The 16,139-nt window shown below is 57.7% G+C and overlaps 1 protein-coding gene across 8 annotated transcripts in view; it reads left to right on the top strand.

The window, feature by feature from the left end:
- ELN (elastin) overlaps window positions 1–15,972 on the top strand; it is a 31,413-nt gene extending 15,441 nt beyond the window's left edge. For 4 of the 8 annotated variants that reach the window (XM_070412787.1, XM_070412790.1, XM_070412788.1 and 1 more), the window contains 24 exons: window positions 292–333; window positions 757–816; window positions 1,089–1,136; window positions 2,543–2,638; window positions 2,722–2,766; window positions 3,274–3,477; window positions 4,479–4,532; window positions 5,046–5,168; window positions 5,396–5,440; window positions 5,863–5,967; window positions 6,297–6,353; window positions 7,405–7,506; window positions 7,590–7,649; window positions 8,160–8,297; window positions 8,835–8,873; window positions 10,493–10,573; window positions 10,659–10,718; window positions 10,990–11,076; window positions 11,721–11,759; window positions 11,968–12,021; window positions 12,431–12,472; window positions 12,861–12,902; window positions 13,490–13,540; window positions 14,956–15,972. In XM_070412787.1, the coding sequence (XP_070268888.1) occupies window positions 292–333; window positions 757–816; window positions 1,089–1,136; window positions 2,543–2,638; window positions 2,722–2,766; window positions 3,274–3,477; window positions 4,479–4,532; window positions 5,046–5,168; window positions 5,396–5,440; window positions 5,863–5,967; window positions 6,297–6,353; window positions 7,405–7,506; window positions 7,590–7,649; window positions 8,160–8,297; window positions 8,835–8,873; window positions 10,493–10,573; window positions 10,659–10,718; window positions 10,990–11,076; window positions 11,721–11,759; window positions 11,968–12,021; window positions 12,431–12,472; window positions 12,861–12,902; window positions 13,490–13,540; window positions 14,956–14,999 (1,718 nt within the window). In that variant the 3' untranslated portion in view covers window positions 15,000–15,972. The remainder of the gene's footprint in view (window positions 1–291; window positions 334–756; window positions 817–1,088; window positions 1,137–2,542; window positions 2,639–2,721; window positions 2,767–3,273; window positions 3,478–4,478; window positions 4,533–5,045; window positions 5,169–5,395; window positions 5,441–5,862; window positions 5,968–6,296; window positions 6,354–7,404; window positions 7,507–7,589; window positions 7,650–8,159; window positions 8,298–8,834; window positions 8,874–10,492; window positions 10,574–10,658; window positions 10,719–10,989; window positions 11,077–11,720; window positions 11,760–11,967; window positions 12,022–12,430; window positions 12,473–12,860; window positions 12,903–13,489; window positions 13,541–14,955) is intronic. The other 4 variants (XM_070412793.1, XM_070412792.1, XM_070412791.1 and 1 more) reach the window with 4 other exon arrangements.
- The last annotated feature ends 167 nt before the right edge of the window (window positions 15,973–16,139 follow it).

Consider the following 16,139-nt stretch of genomic DNA (forward strand, 5'->3'; position numbering starts at 1 on the left):
ACACTGTTCGCTGAAAAGACCCCTCGGACGTCACACAATGAGCTGTTTCTTATGGGGGAAGGGAGTAAGGAAGCTACTCAGACTCTAGGGACCTGGTGGGGTGCCCCCCCTCCCTCTTCCACCCAGGGCCTCTGCTCCCCCTGAGAGCAACCGTGGGCTGCTCATGACCCTCGGGAGGGTCTCAGGCCTCAGCAGCTGTGGGAATAGATCTGTCCACCAAGGCAGTGGGAGCCCAGCAAGGCATGGGGCTCCTTTGGGGCAGCACTTGAGCCTACCCTCCCCACCCCTCAGGTGGCTACGGACTGCCCTACAGCACAGGGAAACTGCCCTATGGTGAGTAAGGCTCTCCCAGACCAGTGGGCTTCCGGCTTTTTCCAGATGCAGGGTCCTGGCAAGAGAGCTGCAGCCCCAGCCCAGGGCTAGGAAAGCACCCGCTGGGGGTGGGTGGGGTCTTGGAAAGGGAATTCCCTCAGGAAGGAACATGGACCTTGGACTCAGACAGCTTGGTTCTCAAGCCTGGCCCTCACACTTGCGAGAATCGGCCTCTTCCTTGAGCCTCAGTGTTTTCATCTGTACAGTGGGAGTAACCATCCCCCACACATATTTGAACTTGTTTTAACTCTGACTGGGGGTGACATGGTGGAGACTCTGGGCAGCGCAGCCCCTGAATGGGTAGGGCGGGGGGGGGGGGGGGGGGGGGGAGGGCAGCTGCAGTGAGAACTGAACGGATGCCCAGTGAGCCTCTCTGTTTTACAGGGTATGGGCCTGGAGGAGCGGCTGGCGCCGGGGCCAAGGCTGGGTACCCAACGGGGACAGGTAAGGGGCCAGCCAAAGGGGCTCTGATCACCCTGGCTCCAGGGCTCTGGGGCGGGCCATGATCTGTCCAGAAATCAAGCCAGCCCACCCTGCACTCAGATCCCCGTCTGAGCCAGAAGAAGGATCCTGGGTGGGACAGCTCTATGGCCTCTGGTGGCTATGATGCCCCCACCTACACCCATATGTGAACAGATGGCTCTCCTAGGGCTGGAGTGGAGGCCTCTGGAGATGCAGGGCCACAGTTTTCAGTCTCTCCCCTTCCCCTCCCCCAGGGGTTGGTCCCCAGGCTGCAGCAGCAGCAGCTAAAGCAGCAAAGTATGGTGAGTACCTCTGAAGTCCCTAGCTGCTAGCACCCAGCCTCCCAACCTCTCCATCCTGTTATCACTGAGACCCTGCCTCACAGATAACTAATCAAGGCAGCCCACCCACCTTTGTCCAACTTTTTTGACCCCACCTATTCCTCCTTCCTTCCATCCATTCATCTCTTCTTCCCTCCATCCCTCTCTCCATCATCCATCCATCCATCCCTTCATTCCTCCATCCATCCCTTCATTCCTCCATCCATTCATTCCTCCCTCCCTCCATTCTTTCATCCATCCATCCATCCATCCACTCACCCATCTAATTATCCCTCCCTCCCTCCCTCACTCCCTCCCTCCCTCACTCCCTCACTCCCTCCCTCACTCCCTCACTCCCTCCCTCACTCCCTCACTCCCTCCCTCACTCCCTCTATCCATCCTTTCTAGAGACCAGGGACAGATAAGAGCTCTGCTGGAGGCTGGAGGCACAGTTGTGGGACTGGAGAAGAGGGAGATATTATTTCTACTGGGGGAAGAAAATCAGGAACCCTTCTCAGAGAAAATGACATTTGATTGAGGCCTTAAAATATAGGTGGAGTTTGCCATGTGGTTAAAGCAGGAAGAAGGAGCCCGTGCAGAGGGAATGGGTACTATGGTGGTTAGAATGAGCATTTTAAAAATGTAACAGTTTAGTATCAATGTAGTGTGCACTATAAAAATTTTAACTGGCTCCTCAAGCTCATGATCCCTTGGCTGGCAGACATGGTACGCCCTTCCCTGTGCCCGTGCTGTGAGCAGCATGGGCCTCTGTCCCCCTGTCCCAGGCAGTCCCAGTTCAGAGTCAGATCACTGGGGCTGAAATCCTCGCCTTCATCTCCAGTGCCAGGGGAGCCCTTCCTGTAGCCATGGTGGGACCAGCCAAGGGGGCGAAAATGTGGAGGGCAGCACTGAGCTGGAGGCCCGCCCCTAGGAGGCCCCATAGGCTGTCCCTCCAGGCCCCTAAGGGTGGAATGTGGGAGCAGGAGATTGGGACAGCGAGGGACTGCCAGAGCCAGGCAGCCAGGCGCTTGGATTACAAACTTGGCGGAGCCTTTGGAACACAAGGAGAGGAAGCCTTGAACATTCCTACAGGGGCCCCTCTGGTCCAGGGAGTGGCCGCTTGTGGTTTCTCAGTATGTGGCAGTGATTAGAATGGGATTTGTCTGAAAACATACAAGTCCCTTAATGAGCGTGTTGAAATGGACACTTTGGGGGTGAGTCAATGAACAGTGGGGTGGGGGCCTTCTCAAGCAGGCCCCGCCAGAGATGCCTGGGCCTCGTTCCCAGAGGAGACTGTGCTAGTTGAAACGCCAGCATCCAAGTGGCCTTCCTTCCCAGCCTCAGGAGGGGCCCTGGGAGCTACATCTGCACTGTCCCCACGCCCGCAGGTGCTGGAGGAGCCGGAGTTCTCCCTGGTGTTGGTGTTGGAGGTGCCGGCATTCCTGGTGGGGCTGGTGCAATTCCTGGGATTGGAGGCGTTGCAGGTAGTGTCTGTTCCAGCAGGGGGTGGGGGTGTCCTGGAGAAGGCCACAGGGAAAGGCCTCACCCTCTGTGGCTGTCTCTCCAGGGGTCGGTGCTGCTGGGAAGGCGGCTGCAAAGGCAGCTAAATATGGTGAGTGCCCTCAGGGGAGGAAGTGGGACTCTGGCCTGCCCTCAGGCCCTTGGAGCCAGCCCAGGCCTCTACTAGGCCTTGGAGACCTCAGTTCTCTAAGACTGAATGGACTTGGCCTTTGTCCACCTGTGGACACCTCCCTTCCACCTCCCCAAACATGCCTGTCTGACCACTCTGCCTGGCCCTGTCTGTTGTTCTTCACTGATTGGCCCAGCAATGGGGGACCCCTGTGGAGCATCTGGCTCCTCCCACCCTACTCCCAAGGCCAACCCATAGCTACTGCACCACCTGCCTGGGTGCTAGTGATATGCTCTGAATTTGCTTTAGACGTAGACCATGTTCTTCCCACCCACAGACCCAAACCCTTAGAACTCCAAAGGCAATGTCAGCCCACCTGGGATCCTGCACTCAGGACCTGCCACCCCCACAGCTCCCCAGAACCATGCCCTGAGAGGCCCTTTAAGGTTCCCACAGGGTTTAGGCCAGAATAATTCTTTCCTTCCACAGGAGCTGCTGGAGGCTTGGTACCTGGTGGCCCAGGAGTTGGAGTTCCTGGTGTTGGAGTCCCTGGTGTTGGGGTCCCAGGTGTTGGAATCCCAGGTGTTGGAGGAGTCCCAGGTGTTGGGATCCCAGGTGTTGGGGTCCCAGGTGTTGGAATCCCAGGTGTTGGAGGAGTCCCAGGTGTTGGGATCCCAGGTGTTGGAGTCCCAGGTATTGTGGGTAGACCAAATGAGCTGGGCTCTGTGTGTGTGTGTGTGTGTGTATGTGTGTGTGTTGTAAGAGAGAAATACTGACACTATTGCCAAGACTTTGGATTCTCCCTAACACTTCACTTATCTATCCTCTTCTCCCATACCCTTGACCATGACTCATCTTCTCTCCCTTGGGCTATAACAACCTCCTAATTAGTTACTGCCAGCATCATCTTCTCCCACTCACCTGCTCATTGCCAGTGTGCTCCTGAGGGAACGAACCATGTCTTTTTCATCTCTATGTCCCCAGTCCTTAGATGAATAGATAGATGCTCAGTAAGTGGTGGATAGATGGGTGGGTGGGTGGATGGATGGATGGGCAGATGGACAGCTGGGTATGTGGGTGAATGGCCATGTGGATAAGTAGAGGTTGAAGGATAAGAGGATGAATGGACAGAAAAAAAGGATGAATGACTACATGAATGAATAGATACATGGGTAAAATGGTGGATGAAGAGATGAATGGGTAGATGGAAAGACAAATGGAAAAGTAGATGAGGGACTAAATAAGTGAATAGACTGATAAATGGATGGGTGGTGGATGTATGGATGGGTGGATGAGCACATGGTTGGATGAGCAGACGAATAGATGCGTGGGTGAGAGGCAAATGCAAAATGGATGGTTAGATATATGAATAGATGAATGGGTAGATGAGTGAATAAATGAATGGTCAGATGGGTTCATGGATGGACAGAGAGATAAGTGGTTGTATTGAAGTCTAAGGATAGATAGGCAAATGGACAGACACGTGGGTAGGTAAGTGGGTGGGTGAATGAGTGGTTAAGTACACAGAGGACTAGATGGAGATGTGACTGGGTAGACAGATAACTAAACATCCATTGGGTTGGTTTGATAGAGAGAAAGGAGATAGACTGGACAGATGGGTGGATGGTAGGATACATATTGACCATCTTTCCTCCATTCTCTCCTGATCATTTGTGTCCCCTTGGTCTCTCCAGGGGCTGTGTCACCAGCTGCAGCTGCTAAAGCAGCCGCCAAAGCAGCCAAATATGGTGAGTGTGTTGATAGCTCTGCCCCACCCTGTTCTGGCCAGAGAAAGGGGATGACTTGCCCAGGGTTACATAGCAGGTCACTGGCTGAGCTGGACCTGTTGGGCCCCAGAATGAGGCCATGAGGCTGAGTGACAGGAGAGTCCTAGTATGGCAGTGGGGACAGTGTCCCTGGCCCTCCCCACCCCAGCCAGGGCCCCTCTCACAGGAGCCCAAGCCTGGCTGGGGAAATGGGACCTGCCCACTCTCTCTCCATAACCAACAACAGGGCCCAATCCCAATTAGAGAAGAGAAGGGTTGCAGAAATGATGCGGGGGGCGGGGGGGGAGGTACGGGGTTTCAATAAAGGTTTCCTGGAAAAGGCTGCTGGGGGCACAGGCATTCTATGGTTTCCTGTCCTTCCAGGACCAGACTTGAGGGGGGCTTGCTCCTACTCTCCTAGTCCACCAGCACCCCCAGGGCCCTCCCAGCCTCTCTCACTGATCTCCTTTTCTATCCATTCTCCTCTCTCCACAGGGGGCAGAGCCGGAGTGGGAGTTGGAGGTGGGGTTGGGGGCTTTCCGGGCTACGGCGGTCTTGGAGCCGGAGTCGGTGGTCTTGGAGCTGGAGTCGGAGGTGTCCCTGGAGCTGGCATTTCCCGTGAGCACTAGTTCCACCTGGGGAAATAGGGTGAAGGCAGGGGGCTTCTCTTCTGTAGAGCTTGAGGGGGTTGTGGGGTGTTGATTGGGCTGCACGTGCTCAGGGAGGCATTGGGGAGTGTGCAGGGAGGGCCTGCAGCGCCTGTCAGGGTAGGAGAGCAGTCAGCACAGCCCCACTGAGATCCAGCAAGGTTTCTGAGGGTCTCTCTTTTTCTCATTCCGCCATAGCTGCAGCCCAGGCAGCCGCCGCCGCCGCCAAGGCAGCTAAGTATGGTAAGTGCCCTGGCCCTGCCTGCCCCCATGCCCAGGGCAGTGTCCTTCCCTCCTGGGCAGCACTGTCCCCTCCTCTCAGAGCCTGGACCCCAGCCCTGCTCTGCCCTGGAGCCCAGGGTCTGAGCTCAGAGCAGTTCCCCAGCATGAGGACAGAGCAAGCTCGCGCTCAGGCCTCCAGGGCTGAAATGGCCTGGGCCAAGATCAGGAGCCCCTGACCCCATCTTCCCAAGCCACGCTGAACTTTCCTGCCCTTTTCAATTGCCCATCCTTAGGGTTCCTGGTGCCCAGCTTACCACCCCACCCCAAACCAGCGAGTTGAAGGTGCTCACCGCAGCCATTCTGTTCCCCACCCCACCTCCTCCCTCTGCTCCCTCAAGGAGGGGAGCTTCGTGGGGCAGCGCTGATGCTCTTCACTACTCTAGGTGCTGGAGGAGCAGGAGGCCTGGGCGGGCTGGTGCCAGGTGCCAGAGGCATTGTACCAGGGGTGCCGGGCATCGGAGGGGTGCCGGGCATCGGAGGGGTGCCAGGTGAGCTGTGTGCCCAACCCAGAGACGGGTTTGGTTTGCCTCGTGGAAGGGGCCCTGGAGTGGACCCAGGTCAAGGGCACCATTTTATAGATGGCAAGACTGAGCCCAGAGATGGGGAGGAGGAAAAGCAATGCCCCCTAGTGTGGAGGGAAGACCTTTTACGGGCCTCACAGCAGGCCTGGAACCCTTCCTTCTCTGGCTCCAGCATAACGAGGCAGCCCAGAGCACAGCACGGGTCTTCTGGAGGCTCCCTGGAGCTGTCGGGGTGGGGGAAGAGTGAGGAGGGGTGCAGGGAGCCCCACCCCAACCCCTTCTCTTTACCTCTCCAGGAGCTGGAACCCCAGCAGCTGCAGCCGCCAAAGCAGCTGCCAAAGCTGCTCAATATGGTATGTGCCCCACCCCGACTCTGTTCCCAGTGCGCATCCTATAGCACCGCGCTCCTGTCCTCTGTCCTGGGGTCTGGCAGCCTCGCAGCTCACATTCTCGCTGTGGGCCTTTGACCCATCTGTCCACTTTCAGGTGTGGGTCAAGTCTCTGATTAGGAAAACAAAGCGAGAATAGGCCCTGGTGAGACCCCAGAACCAACCTCCGCACTCTTCCCAAAGCCCCTACCGCCCCCAATCTAGCTGGGCCGCCCCCATTCTGGACCTCAAGCTGGTTCCTCTGGGTGCCCACCACCCTCCGTGGCAGTATTTCTTGCTCCCTGACAAGGTTCTCCATTTCTCCATAGATCTGAGGGCCACCCTGGCAGCCCCAAGCACCTACACCATCCTGACCATAGCCAATGGCAGTAGCCCCACCTTAGAGCTTAAATGTCTACCAGGCCTGGGCCAGGGCATCTACACGCCTTGGCTTCAGGGACCTGTGGGCAGCAAGATTCAGATCAGAAAATCTAGAGCTGTCTAGGCCAGAGAAATCTTAATTTTAGGTCCACTGACCCCCCCGAAACTCACATATGACAAACAACCCCTTTTTAGATAAAGCTGCCATTTGCTGAGGCAATCCTTACAGCAACTTCATGAAGTTGGTAGCATCATTCCCATTTTAGAGATGTGGAAACTGAGGTTCTCAGGGCTTAAGTAGCTTGCTCACAGTTACACAGCTAAATGGTGGCTGAGCTGAGCTTCGAACCCGTGTCTGCCTGTCTTGTAGAGCACCCTTGACCACATAGCTCTGCTTCCACCACCCTCAGAAGTCTCAAACAGGTCCTTGTCCCTCCAAAGGTTAAGAACTCCTGACCCTACACATGCCTCATATTAGGGACAAGGAAGCTGAGACACATAAAGAGAAGATGACTTGCCCAAAGTCCACAGCAATCTGTGCCCTAGCGGGGATGAAAGCCCAAGGCTCCTGATTCCCAGCTCACTGCTCTTTCCATTGGCTTCTGTCCTCCTCGGTCGAGACTGGGTTAAGGATTAGTTCTTCTCACTCTTGTAGGGTTAGGCCCTGGCGCTGGCGTTGGCGGGGTTCCCGGCCTTGGCGTTTTCCCCGGTGCTGGCGGGGTTCCTGGTCTTGGCATTGGCCCCGGCGGCGTTACAGGTAAGTTGTGTGAGAAAGTGGGCCTGAGGAGCCTCTGAATCCTCCATGGCTGACACCCTGACACCCCCTCCCTCTCCATCCAGGAGCAGGGACCCCGGGTGCCGCCAAATCTGCTGCTCAGTTGGCCGCCAAAGCCCAGCTCCGTGAGTGCCCTGCCTGGCTTTCCCTCCTCACCCCGCCAAGCGCAGGCTGGCCCAGCATGACCCAGGCGGGCGCTGGCCCCACAGTATGCAGGCTCTCAGGCCCACTGCCCGAGGCAGCAGACAAGGGGTTGGAAAAGCAGATTTAGCAAAGGAGAGACCCAGGTTCCAATCCTGGGCCCCACACGAGCTGAGTGACCTCTGAGTTTCCTGTCCTCGGGCATGACATGTGGGTGCTGATGGCTCCTGCTGCAGGAGGTTGTTGAGAGAATTAAATGAGTTCATCCAAGAGGGAAGAGTGGAGGTTGGGCTGGAAAGGAAGGCGGTGTAGTGAGTGTGCAGCCCTGAATGCCAGCTGGGGGAGCTCTCAGAAGGCTTTTCTGGTGGCAGCACAGAGGGTGGATTAAGGGGTCTGGCCCCTTCTCTTGGGGCCTGTCTCGGCTCCCGGGCAGGACACCCCACAGGGGCATGCTTCCTGCCTGCTGTCACCATCCCACTGCCCATCTTTCCCAGGGGCTGCCGCTGGCCTTCCTGCTGGCGTGCCCGGATTTGGAGCTGGTGCTGGCGTTCCTGGATTCGGAGCTGGTGCTGGTGTTCCCGGATTTGGGGCTGGTGCTGGTGTTCCTGGCTTTGGGGCAGGTGCGGGTGCAGGTGAGAGGCCTTCTAGCCTGGGCAGAAATGACCCCTGAGCTCAGAGAAGGGAGACTGCATGCTCCCTCCCAGCACATCCCCCAGCACCTCATCGAAGGGCTCATAGTGAATTCCCCATTAGGTTCTCCTGAGCAGTCAGATGACTAGGGTAACAGATGGGGGGCAGGCCAGGCGAGGAAGCCCCAGGCTGCGTGGGTGGGCCCACCTGGCTCGCCCCCAGCAGTACGCTATGGCCACTGGGAGTTCCAGTTTTTCACCTGGTGGTTACTGAGCCTGAAGGGGCTGGGAGGGGCAGATGGAAGGAGGAGGCACTGTCCACCCCTCACGTGCTCCCAGATCAGACTGGCAGAGACATGGTTAGTGAGCGGAGATCTACCCGGGCAGGGTGAGCTCCTGGCTGGGGAGCCACAGCTTCAGGGCTTTGAGAGGAGCAAAGAAGGCCAAGGAAGGCAGGGAGGGCTCCTAGGAGGAAGCAGTACCCCCAGCACAGAGCTCAGCTGCTGACCACCCCACATTTCCTTTTTCCTTTTTCTGCAGTACCTGGATCCTTGGCTGCTGCTAAAGCAGCCAAATATGGTGAGTGCCCCCATACTGACCACCACGGTTGGTTCCACTGCTGCCCCACCGTCCCTGATGCACTGGTCACCCTTCTCCCCTCCCTCTGGGCCAGGGCCCCATGCCCGGCGCCTGCAGCACAGGGTGGAAAAAGGCAGTTTCTAGGACACATTCATGACAGTTTAGCAGACCTGGCTCCTGCCCACAAAATGCCTATCGAGCCTCCAGCCCTGGGACAACCAAAGAGGCCCCTCACATTTCCGGCCTCCCTGGGAGCTAGTCCACCTTGGTGAAAACCGTGGTCCCCAGGGGCCCCTCTGGCCCTCAGTTTTGTGGGCCCAGGGCAGGGTTGCTGTCAGCGAGGCAGCTTCTGCCTCCTGGCCAGCAGAGCCCCGGCCCCCCGCCCACCTCCCAGTCAGCATGACTGCGCCTGCCACGAGCCACGAAGACGTGGCAGACAAGCCTGCCCCTCCACTTGGCGCTCAGCAGCCCTGGCTGGCCAGACCCACACTGTCTGTGGCCCCTGAATTCTTGGCCTTCTGAGAGCCAGGCCAGGGCCTCTGCCAGGGAAACACCAATCAGCCCGGCCAGTCCACTTGGGGCCAGTTTCCACCTCGGAAAATCCCAGTCTCCTCAGTCCCACCCCTGGCGGGCCCGGTGACCCACAAGCCTTCTCCTGTTCCTTGCTGGCTGCTCTGCCAGCCGGAGTCTAGCGCATTTTGCCAGGGAAACAAAGCAGCTAAGGGGACAGGCTCCAAAGCCACTTCCTGCCTGTGGCACCTTGAGCATATTGCTTGACCTCTGCTGCGGCTCAATGTTCTCATCTGCAAAGTGGGGATGACAATAGTTCCGACCTTTCCTGTCGCAATGAATAATAAGCAGGCTAATCTGTGAGAAGCACCGAGAACTGTGGAACTCCTGCTGCTGCTATTCGTAGCAGCTCTGCTCTGGACAACAGTTCAAAACTCAGGGTACATTCCCCGATGGTGTGTTCTTTTACTCTCCAAACACCTGTAGGGTGAGTGGGGTAAGGATCATCATCTCCTTTAAGGAGAGGTGGCAGCTCAGAGAGGCTCTAATGAGTGGAGAAAGCAGGATTGGAACCCAGGACTGTCAGTACCTGAGACTAGTCTTCCCTCCTCCGCAGCTTGTGGCCACCTGTGGCTCCAGTGCTAGCCCAGGGGGATGGAGAAAAGATGGGCAGGCCAAGGCTCAAGGAAGCTCGCTCTTTTCTTTTTTTTTTTAAATAGAATTTTATTGATTTCAGAGAAGAAGGGAGAGGGAGAGAGAGAGAAAAGTATCAATGATGAGAGAGAATCATCAATTAGCTGCCTCCTGCATGGCCCCTATTGGGGAACGAGCCCACAACCTGGGCATGTGCCCCGACCAGGAATCGAACCGTGACCTCCCAGTTCATAGGTCGTCATTGAACCACTGAACTACACTGGCCGGGCAAGGAAGCTCGCTCTTGACTGATTGGTCAGGGACATGGGCCCAGGTGCCTGGGAATGGACTTCTGTCCAGTGCTCCTTCCACTGGGTCACCTGGCCTCAACCACCCGTCTGCTTGGCTAATGCCCCTGGGTCAGGGAGACCCTGTCCTTCAGAAATGGGGGACTGACTCTCTGCCCCTCTCCTCAGGAGCAGGAGGGCCTGGGGGCCTTGGCGGGGTTGGAGGTCTTGGTGGTCTTGGTGGAGCAGGTGTCCCAGGTGGTGTGGCAGGTGAGTTGAAACCCCAGGACGGGCTGGGCAGGGAGGGAGATGGACCCGTGGAGAATTGCTCCCTGAGCTCCCTCTGTGTCTTCAGGAGCCGGACCTGCTGCCTTGGCTGCTGCTGCCAAGGCTGCTGCCAAAGCTGGCCAATATGGTGAGCACTGTGTAGAGGTGGGGGCTGCCAACAGTCCCCAGGGTTTGGGGAGCCTCAGACCATGCACTGTGGAGCACTATTCCCTGCCCTGCCCCTGAGGCCCTCAGGGGCATTGTCTTCCCGGGGCCCAGCCACCTCCTGGCCCCACAGCACCCACAAAGGCTCTGGAAGCTCAGGCTCCACCTGGGGACTGGGAGGAAAACTTCAGCTCTTCATAGACGAGCAGCAGGGGTCTCGCCGATGGGGTTTTAACACCCAGCTCTCTCCGCAGGCCTCGGGGCTGGAGGGCTCGGAGCTGGCGGGCTCGGAGCTGGAGGACTGGGACTTGGAGGTGTCCCAGGGGCTGCGGGCTTTGGAGGTAAGAGGCTGCTCTAGAATCTATTAGTTTATTGTGAGTGAATGAGTGTGTGTGTGTGTGTGTGTGTGTGTGAGAGAGAGAGAGAGAGAGAGAGAGAGAGAGAGAGAGAGAGAGCCCTTCCCATTTGCCATATCTTGCTCACTCAGGGCTGTGGTGGGCCTGCCCCCTTCTCTGGCTCCTCCAGCATTTAGAGGGGCCTGAGCAAGCAGGGGCGAGGGCTGCTTCTTGCAGCTGGGATCCGACCCTCCCTCTCCCTCTCCTCTCCTTCAACCCACATGACCACATCAAGTGGGAGTTCGTTAGGATAATGATGGTCATGCCCACTTACTGGGGAAGGAAACCAAAGCTTGGACGGAATTACTTTTCCAAAGTCTCTGCCATCCTGGGCCTTGTGTCACTCTTTCTTGGGTCGTCATTGTATCTCCCTACCTAAACCCGCCTGAAGTCCCTTCCTGTGTGCGCCACAAGACTGGACACACAGTGGGCGCTTAATAAAGACTTTTGGAAAGTTGGATAAAGGAGGGGTGGAGGGATGGCGGAAGGATGAGTCGGTGGGCAGATGGTAAACAGTGAACAGGTCAAAAGAGGGACATGACTGGAAGGGAAGGGATATTTCTGGGCTCTCATGCACCCCATCTCCCCAGGTGTGTCCCCAGCTGCAGCTGCTAAAGCAGCCAAATATGGTGAGTGGCTCCCTGCTGTCCTCCTCCTGCCCAGGCCTGTAGGCTGCTAATACGCCCCATCCTGACCATCCCGTCTCACCCACTCAGGCCTCAATCCTGCTCGGTCCTAACAGCCTGTCCAGGACCTCCCTGACCCCAGAACCCGGAGGGGAGGCTCATGGCTCCTTAGACTGTACCTTGTCGCAAACCCCATCTGCCCTCTTCTCAGGTGCCGCTGGCCTTGGAGGTGTCCTAGGAGCTGCCAGGCCATTCCCAGGTGGAGGTAGGGCCATCTCTGCTGTGCAACCCTGGGGCTCCAGCTAGCACAAGGCCACAAGGGGGTGGGGAGAGGGGAGAAGGGAGAAGGGAGAGGGGAGAGGGGAGAGGGGAGAGGGGAGAGGGGAGAGGGGAGAGGGGAGAGGGGAGAGGGGAGAAGGGAGAGGGGACAGTCCAGGAAAGGAAACATCCTGGGCAGAGGGGCAGGCCTCAGTGTCAGGGGCACCGTGGGCCTCGGGCACCAGGCTTGCAAGCTGAGGCGATGGGGCCCCACACCAGGATGCGAGGCAGGGACAAGGTTTGTGAAGAAAGCCACTCTGGCCATGGAGAAGGGGAGGGGGGTAGTGGGCAGAGAGAACGAGGGGGCGAAGATGGAGTGGGGCCTGCCCCATGCCAACCCCAAGTTCCTCCTGCAGGAGTTGGAAGACCTGGCTTCGGATTGTCTCCTATTTTCCCAGGTATGTCCGGCTTCCTACCCTGAGCCCTGTGCTGCAGCTCTGGCCCCAAGCCTTCCCCTCCCCTGCTTCATCTCCTGCTCAGGAGGGCTAGGTCAAGCCCCAGGAGGGGTCCCCTATCCTCAGGTTACACCGCGCTGGGCTCCCCTTTATTCTTCTCTTCCCCGCTTGCAAGGCCAGGGAGCATCAGCTTTTCTGAAACACCATGTTCCAGATGGGGTAAACTGAGGTTCATAGAGAACCAGGGACTGACCCAAGGTCACACAGTGAGTGAGGCAGAGCCAGGCTCCCAAGCCCAGAACCTGGCCCCTCTCAAGCGAGGCCCATGCTGCCAGGAGGCCTTGGCAACTCCCAGAAGTGGCACACTCACCGCCCCTCTCCTGTGTTGCAGGTGGCGGAGCCGGAGTCGGGGCTGGGGGCCTGGGAGTTGGTGGTGAGTCTGCAAGAAGAAGGAGGGGCCCCTCTTCAAGCAATGCTCTGAGCTCCTCTCCTGGGGTGGAGGGGGGAAGAGTCCTGTTGAGGGAGTGGCTAGTATGACCACAACCCTTGGCTGGGCCTCTGGTGTGGGGGTTTGAGGGGAATCACAGAAGCTGACAGTTCAGCCCTGGGGTGTGGGGATAGGAGGCAAGGATTCTGACTCCTAGAGCTCCCAGCCTGGCATTTGACTAGGAACCAGGACTGAGACAGAGACCTGGGTCACCCTGGAGCTTGGGGTCTAAGTGCTGAGACTGACAAGCTCCCACAGAAAAAGAAAGAAACTGTAAGGGAAGGACAAGGTCCATCAAGCAGGCAGCCAGGGGCATCAAAACCTCTCTGATACCAGCATGTTAGCTGGCAAGGCTGGGGTCTGGCTATGGTGGGAGAGGGCACCCTCCAAGCTGCTCAGACCTCTATATGCAGGATATGATCCGCAAGGCCTTCAGAACCTGTGGTGATAGGATCGAGGCCCTATATGGTGGGGGCCCTGAGAGAGGCAGGAAAGCCAGGTCCCCTCCCCAATCCCTACCTCTCCTCCCACAGGCAAACCTCCCAAGCCCTATGGAGGTGCCCTGGGAGCTCTAGGGTACCCAGGTGAGTGGAGCAAGGAAGACAGCATGGAGGGAGGGGCAGAGACGGAGGCAGAGGCTGGGCCCATCAGTCTGGGAGAGGGAGGAGCACGTTTGGATTAAGCCTGGCAGCAGTGGGGAGGCTGGAGGAGCTGCACAGCTCACCCATCCCTTCTTCTGCCTCCAACACAGATGATCAGAGCTGGGAGTAGGCCCAGGACCCCCCATACTCACCCAGCCTGGCCTGGCCTAGCAGTTCCTGCCTCCCTGCTGCCCACATGACCTCCCTTCCCCCGCCCACTTTCAGGAAGGAGCCAAGAGAAAGAGAAGGGAGAGGAGGGGGGAAGAACTCAGAGGAGCAGACACAGAGGGAGAAAATGGATGAGATGATGGGAGCCATAGGGTTCGGGAAATCTGAAGGGTGGGCAGGGTGCCCAGGCTGGGCAGAGTGGGCAGGGGCCACTACCTGGCACCGAGCCACACCCTTGCTCACAAATGCACACATGCTTCTGGAAGTGTGCAGGGTGGGTCCTGATCACCACCTCCCAAGCTCCTCCCAACAATGCCCAAGGGAGACCCAAAGAAGCCGCAGCTCCACCCCTACGGTTGCTCAGACTGTGGATTCCCTTCCACCACCACCACCACCACCACCACCACCCCCGCCTGCTTCTCGCTACACAGATGAGGCAGCTGAGGCAAGGCCAGGGCTGGAGAGGCTGAGGCAAGACCAGCCTGGCCCTTTCCAGGGTGCCTAGTGGTGCCTGTGGCCACAGCCCCTTGCTTTCCAAACACCCTGGATGAGCTTCGCACAGAGGCCTGTCCCCGCCCCACTTGGCTTCTCACTGCCACCAGGTGGCGGTAACAAGCCATGTCTATCTCCCACAGGGGTAGGAACTACTCCAGCCCTCCAACCAGAAAATGGTGCCTTGATGATTAGAAACAAGGTTTATCAATCAGACCCTCCCCAGGAGAGGAGGGCAGGGGTCCTGGGGTCCCGTCCCAAGTTAGCCACTGACTGTGGATGAGTAAGGCTCTCTCTCTGGGCCTCAGTTTACTTATTTGAGGCACTGGCTTGTTTGTCTCACTATCTCCCTTGTTGGCAGGTGCTCTGAGTCACTCACTAAAGGCTTCCCAGATGGAGTGGATTCAGAGAATAGAGACCTTGCCCAGGCCCAGTCTCTCCCAGACCTGGACCCATGGCCTGGCCTCTTCCCTTCCCTGGGACTTGGTTTCATCAACCACATCTTGAGCCCTGGTCCCACTCACCTGTCCAGTGGGAGTTTGTATGATGAGTTTGGGCTGGGGTGGAGCCCAGGCTTCTGGAGGCTTCTTGGGGCCTCTGTTCCCCATGGTGATGATGCTGGAGTTGGTCAGTGGGCAGTGGCGTGAGCAGCAACGGGGAGGGGCCAGACTAACCTTGTGTGTGCCCCTCCCACCCAGGTGGAGCCTGCCTGGGGAAATCCTGTGGCCGGAAGAGAAAGTGAGCTTCCCAGGACCCCTGACTCACGACCTCATCAACGTTGGTGCTACTGCTTGTGGAGAATGTAAACCCTTGTGACCCTCCCCTCTCGCCCCCTCCCACGTCCCCCCCTCCGGAGGGGACAGGGCTGGCCGGGCGGACTTGGAAATCCACAGGACAAGGAAACAAGAGAACGGTGGCCAAGTGGGCCCTGGGAAGCCCCTACTTCAGAGGCGAGGGGTGGGTGGGCTTGGCCCCCTGCCCCCTCCCCCTTCCCACCCAGGAGCTCCCCCTCCATACACTCTCCATCTCCAGGGGAACTCGGTGCTAAGTGCTGGTGCTTTCATCTTCCCAGGGGAGGGAGGAGGGAAGGGCAGCCCCTCTGGAAGCCCCCTCCCTGGGGCTCCTCTGAAAATGGTGCAGACACTTCCTGGGCAGTCCCACCTCCCCCTGCCCACCAGGACCCACCCCTGGCTGCGGTCCAGTTGGTACCCAAGCATCACAAACCTCAAGCTGGATTCGGTCACACCATCTCTTGGCCCCGTTGGCCCCCTTTTCCTCCACCAATCACTGTTCCCCATATCTGGGGCACCTCAGATCAGAAGAACCCCAATGGGAATAGCCCTCTTTCTCTTGTGGAATTCATCCGCCCATCTGTCCATCCATCCATCCATCCATCCATCCTTGCCCTCAGTTGTCTGCCTGGCACCACTAGCTGGCTGGGCACCCCAACCACCAACCTGGTTAACCTGTCATGGCAGCATGTGCCCTGCCTTTGCCCCACCACACACACCCCTACAAAGGGGCCCAGGGTGTGAGGGGCGGTGCCAGCTGGGGCAGCAGGAATCTCCTCCCTAACCTGGGTCCCCCCACGCAGTACTGTATCCCCCATCCCTCCCTCGAGCCACTGTACTTCACAGCATCTCCCACCTCTGCCCCGCCCATCTCTTTGTGTCTCGCTGTGATAGATCAATAAATATTTTATTTTTTGTCCTGGATATTTGGGGATTATTTTTGATTGTTGATGTTTTCTCTTGATTTTATTTTTGTGATTAATTGGAAAAAAAAAATTTTTTTTCTGATCTGGGGAGCTATATCCCCAGAAGAAAATTCATTTTAATCACTTTGGTATAACTCTGGATGAAACACACATTTTTTAAAATAA

Source organism: Myotis yumanensis, unplaced genomic scaffold, assembly GCF_028538775.1.
Source record: "Myotis yumanensis isolate MYYU_CA2020_CCGP unplaced genomic scaffold, mMyoYum1.0.hap1 SCAF_4, whole genome shotgun sequence".
Lineage (NCBI taxonomy): Eukaryota > Metazoa > Chordata > Mammalia > Chiroptera > Vespertilionidae > Myotis > Myotis yumanensis.